General features: G+C 43.7%; 1 protein-coding gene across 1 annotated transcript; it reads right to left on the bottom strand.

The window, feature by feature from the left end:
• Positions 1-3,020: 3,020 nt before the first annotated feature.
• On the bottom strand, positions 3,021-3,893 carry LOC132390288 (N-acetyllactosaminide beta-1,3-N-acetylglucosaminyltransferase 3-like). The gene has a single exon (XM_059962900.1). The coding sequence runs from the start codon at positions 3,891-3,893 to the stop codon at positions 3,021-3,023; it is 873 nt and encodes a 290-aa protein (XP_059818883.1).
• Between the last annotated feature and the right edge of the window lie 1,973 nt (positions 3,894-5,866).

Here is a 5,866-nt window from a genome sequence, read left to right as displayed (position 1 = left end):
TGTTTGAGAATGGTCTCAGGTTTAGCAGATCATTACCTGAAGCTCCCTGTGTCCACATTCTGTTCCTCTGATTAAATTATTCCAGTTCAAGAATCAGTTCATTGCCCACAAAATAGGAGAAAACAGAGAGAACTGGTTTGTCTGCGTCCCCGCCCTTGATCAGTCTGTAGTTTCTTCTGGCCAACAGTGAGCCATTCAATCTGACACGACAGTATCTTTCTGGGGTCTGCTGTCGTCTATATGCACCAGGGTGGATGATGGAGGTTTTGCGGAGATGCCGAGTGCTGTAGGGGTCGAAGGGGTTTACAGAAATGCGGTGTGATGTAGGGGTTGGAACGAGTTTGTTACGTGCCCAGTAACGGGTTAAAATAACCAGCAGAATTGGAACACACCTGGAGTCTGGTATTGTTACAAACAAAACACTACTTATCAGTATCTACGTAATCTCGTAATATAAAACCAGTCAAATCAAACAGATTACCAGAGTTTATGCAAATGTAAGTGTGTAAATATAAAACCCCAAACTTCTTCAGCTTAGGTAGTAAATGATACAGTCTTCCGATGGTATAAGAATGACGTCTGTTCAGTTTGTAGTAGAATTGAGGAGAGAGAGGGAGAAAGAGGTGATTTGTTTTCCAAGTAAGCTGATGTCGATCTTTCCGTTGCCTTCCGAAGTCCTGTTAAAGTTTTGTGATCACACAAAAGAGTACCGCCTTCACGCAGTAAAGCTATCAAAGGTTAAACACACCGATAACATTCCACCGGTCACCCCTTTCCCAAACTGCGATCAAAACCCACCCTTTCGTGGTCACTGAAAGTTCATCCAGTGTCTATTCTTTCTGCATTACCCTCCGTGTATTCCGTGTGTCAGTGTGTCTGTCTGAAAAGCCAGCTGACCTTGTCTATATCCCAAACATGCTGAACATCAGCTGCCCATTACATAGCTCCGCCCTTCCGTAACCATAGCAACTCACGAGCTCGGTGGTCTCTCCCCGTCTCTCTCTCTGAATCGCTGTACACCAACTCTCTCTCTCTCTTTATAAAGGCACAGTCCATATATAATACACCTCAGCATCTCGACACAGTTTTTGCAGACAGCGAGGGATGTCAGCACACTTCTCCACCAATGTGGAAATGCAATTTACTTGTAGTACCAAACCGGCATTTCTGTCTGTAACAAAATGAAACCCGTCTGGTGTCGGAGTGTTTTGCTAATAATGTTCGTGCAACATTATGCTGAGTGATCCTGAGTACCTGACTGCAGACCGCAGTCCCTGCACTATGATGGCAGAATATGGCATTAAAGTCAAAGCGACAGTGCGGAGGATCAGAGGGATCTTGGGGTCCGAGCCCACAGAACACACAAAGCTGCTACACAGGTTGATTCTGTGGTTAAGATGGCATATAGAGCATTGGCTTTCATCAAATGTGGGATTGAGTTTCAGAGCTAAGAGGTAATGTTGCAGCTATATAGGACCCTGGTCCGATCCCACTTGGAGGACTGTGCTCAGTTATAGTTGCCTCACTACAGGAAGGACATGGAAACCATAGAAAGGGTGCAGAGGACATTTACAAGGATGTTGACTGAATTGGGGAGCATGCCTTACGAGAATAGGTTGAGTGAACTCGGCCTTTTCTCGGAGCGATGGAGGATGAGAGGTGACCTGATAGAGGTGTACAAGATGATGAGAGGCATTTATCTTGTGGACAGTCAGAGGCTTTCCCCAGGGCTGAAATGGCTAGCTTGAGAGGAAATAATTTAAGGTGCTTCAAAGTAAGTACAGAGGAGATGTCAGGGGTAAGTTTTTTTTTACACAGAGAGAGGTGAGTGCGTGGAATGGGCTGCCGGCGGCGGTGGTGGAGGCGGAAACGATAGAGGCTTTTAAGAGACTCCTGGATGATTACATGGAGCTTAGAAAAAGAGGGCTCTGGGTAAAGCCGAGGTAGGTCAAAGGTAGGGACATGTTCGGCACAGCTCTGTGGGCCGAGAGGCCCATATTGTGCTGTAGGTTTTCTATGTTTCTACTCAGACGACGACCACTGGGTTTGCCCCACCTTCCTTTAATTTGCTGTTACTAATCAATCCCAAATGCCGATTGGCCACTAGTTGATAGCTCACCGATTGCACTGCCTTGAGCTGCCCCTCGGACAATGAGCCTTATTGAAGTCCCCTCCTCTCCAGATTTCCGATGTCCAGGTTGGCCACTAGTGAAAGCTGCCGGACTTATCACTTCGTGATGACCGTGTCAATACCAGCAACATGACACTGGCAGCCGAGTACATTGTCTTAGACATGACACCTGCCAAATCTAATGCCACTCCCCTTCGCACTACATATGGACTGCCGTCTATGTATGCATATTGATCTGTTGTCCCCACATGTTCATTAATCTCTTTCCCTCTCTGCAATGTAATTACACCAGTTCAAGCCATCTCCTGCGTCTGTGCTTTTATTTGAAATGTAGTTACACAGACACAATGCAGGCTGACATTTGAATACAGAAGTGATGACCTTAAGTTTCTCTATTCCTCCAACCATGAGACAATTTTAGATCTAGATTCTTTGTTGTTCTCACAGTTCCAGTCCAAGAAATTCATTTGTCTCTTTCACATTTTGCAAGGGTCATGTAAGAAACGGCAAGAAAAAAAAACACAGATATAACTGTTGCTAAAAATTTTATTGGTGGGTTATACAAATGCACCAAGTTAACATGCTGTACCTATCTGCACGCAATGCAACAAGGACTGTTCACTTGGAATAACTTTACAATTGACTTAAATTGTGATGCTCCTGTCTATATTGTAATGTCATTATGGGTGCAGTCAGAATTAGGCTGAGTGATGACACCTAATATCTTTACAAACATTTGTAGAATGTGGAAAGGCGCCAACCCTATGAATTAATGAATCCTCCAATATAATTTAGGAATTAACCTTCTTACATTGCATAAACAACTGATTAACAAACACATGTTTACAAACTGCAATCCATTCCAACAGTTGCTACATTCTCCCATGACTCATGTGGTACTTTCCGTGGATGCAGACTTCTGGGGAGCATGAACACACTTCAGATTAGCATCATGCACTGCATCCCACAACAATAGCATTTCAAAAGGCCGAATACGGTGCACTAGCAGCAACTCACGGTAATAGCAAGGATTGAAAGATTCATCTTGGGTAGAAGGAACACTAACTCCAGCTGTCCTAAATCCGCTATGGGAGTGTGGGGCTAGTCCAGCTTTGGCCAGACACATCCCAAAAAATACATCATCAATGGGGTACAGTTCAAGGTCTTGGGCTATGTGGGAAATGATGGGAGCTGTATACACAGACATGAGTATGCCCGCTCCACTAATGTATGGTGGGTAAAACTTGATGGTGGTCAATATTTCTGGTATATAATACTTACTCGACTTCTGGCGTTTGGGTCCAAACCCATAAATGAGACGGCCCATAAACAGGTCTTGCTGAACCTTCATGCCTAGCAAGTAGTCAACCATGTTATCGGTGTTGACAAAGGCATCATCATCTGCACTAAAGATGAATTTAGCACTAGGGCAAAATTCACTGACCCACTGCAGCAACTTGTATTGTTTGAGGGTGAGGTTGTAAAAGGTATCCAAGAAATCCCATTGTAGTATATCTCTGTGTTCTCTGTTTTCCAAGGCTAACAGCTGATTCAATTTCCTACTTTCATTTTGGTCAGAAGAGACACCAGAAATAAAGACTCTCTTAATTAGGACCCCATTGAATTCGCGTTCTTTGCCCCAAGTCTTCCTTATCATTTCCCACCGATCCTGGTTGAAAGGGTGAGATTTGATCACCAGCAGCAAGAAGACATTCTGAGTTCCTTCTCGACCACCACATTTGTCTGGAACATTTTGAATCATGTCAAATTCTCAACAGTGTTTATACATCAAGTAGTTTTTTATGTGCTCTTCCGCTTGATGAAATGAGGACAGGTGCACCAATGTCGTGTTCGCGTGGCACTTTGGCTTGAGCACTGATTCGGTTGCATCACCAGTAACAACCTTGGGCAGGTCAATGCGATGAAAAGTTTCTGCAACAACATCAGTCTCTCGACATTGGTCATTATCCCAGAACATGAAGAACAATCCCAGAGTAATCAGAACACCCAGCACTACTTCCTCATGGAATCGCCGATGTCTTCTCATCTTTCACCTGAAGTACAGAAAAAAAAATGGATTAATTCAAAGAATACATTTACATGATGCTTGAGAAGAATGGGAAGTTTAAGCTGTAACGAAGATCACTAATGCTTTGTAATATTGACCCCAAAATGTTGGTGAGGTAAGGAATAGGCAGAGCCCTACACGCTGCTGAAAGTTTAATTAACCCGAAGCATTCCATCCCAGCAGAAAAACAAATCTACCTATAGGATATCATCTCTGTCATTAAACTGAAAGTCGCATAGTTTATTTCTGGGCCTTAAAGGTATATGATTCCAAAGGCTTTATTCCACCTCGCTTCACAGCTCTCATCACTCCTCTCGGGGCTTAAACTGAGCTGGGCCAGACATATAGCAGAATGCAGGGATTTTTGCCCATGATGTTGCACCGACCTTTTAATTTGCTCCAAGATCAATTGATCCCTACTCTCTCAAATAGATGTCCATTATTCTTTCATCCATGTGTCTATCTAAAAGCCTTTTAAATCTCACTGATACATCTACCCTTATCACTTCCCAGGCTGTGCATTCCATACAGCCACCATTTTCTTTTTGTTAAAAAAATACTACTTCTGACAAACCCCCTATACTTTTCTCTAATCACCTTAACATCATGCCCCCTGATATTAGTCATTTCTGCCCTGGGGAAATGTTGTTGACTCTCCATTCTATCTATGCCTCTTATCAGCGTTTTCACTTCTATCAAATCAACAATCCCCAAACCACCCCCCCCCCCACCATCTTTGCTCTAAGAGGAAGGTCCCAGCTCGGTCACCATTCAGGTTGAGTTCACAGGTTACTGATACTATGGAAGATGATGTATTATTGACCATTGATTAGTAACTGAATATATGGCAGTGCAGGGAAGGTAACGTGTTAGTACAGCTACTGAAAGCATCTGATTTTCGTGGTATTTCAACCTGGTTTATGTATACCTACAATAGGAGAAACAAAGAGAAGTATACTCAAGGAACTTGGCTTTTTGCTTCTATCTTAACCAGAGAATTGTATTCTGTTACGCATCCCGTAACTGGATCACTTACCAGCAAAGATAGAGAGGTCCGTTGAAGTCTGATGGCATTACTTTAAAAAGTTTTTTATTGATAAAGGGGCACAAAAATAAGGTTAATACAAACATTCAGGTAATGTCCGTCATCAATACTAAATCTAAAAGCGCGGGTATAATAATAATCAGTAAGCTCTATCGTTGTCTAGGGGATAACGAATTGTCCAATGGAAATATACGGTTCACTGCATTTCGACAAGCTGCCGGCTTTTGGTTGTCGCTGTGGTGCACTTTGTTGGAGAGAGAGAGAAATAGGAATAGAATGGAACAGTTACCCTGCGGGTTTTCCAACCTTTATGATTTTGATCCGTCGGATTCTCGTTGGTGTGGCCGTTCACTTGTGGCCTCTCCTTTAGCTAAAGCCGTTCTTCCGTGGTGAGACCGCCAATCCCAGGCAAGGGAAGGACACACACGAACCCCCCACCGGCTGTCGCTATTAAACGCTGTCACAGGATTTCTAGCGTGTCTTCTGATGCGTCTGAGGGGCCGTCTTTACAGACCCTCTTTTATCTGGACTCACGAGGTCTCAATCAGGTTGGGATGATGCAATCTTTCCCCGTCACCCAGACCACGTTGCCCTGAGGGTTTGCACGTAACCCAGTCCCCAT

Source organism: Hypanus sabinus, unplaced genomic scaffold, assembly GCF_030144855.1.
Source record: "Hypanus sabinus isolate sHypSab1 unplaced genomic scaffold, sHypSab1.hap1 scaffold_832, whole genome shotgun sequence".
Classification (NCBI taxonomy): Eukaryota; Metazoa; Chordata; class Chondrichthyes; order Myliobatiformes; family Dasyatidae; genus Hypanus; species Hypanus sabinus.
The sequence above is the reverse complement of the archived record's forward strand: the minus strand, read 5'-3'. Positions and strand labels throughout refer to the sequence as shown.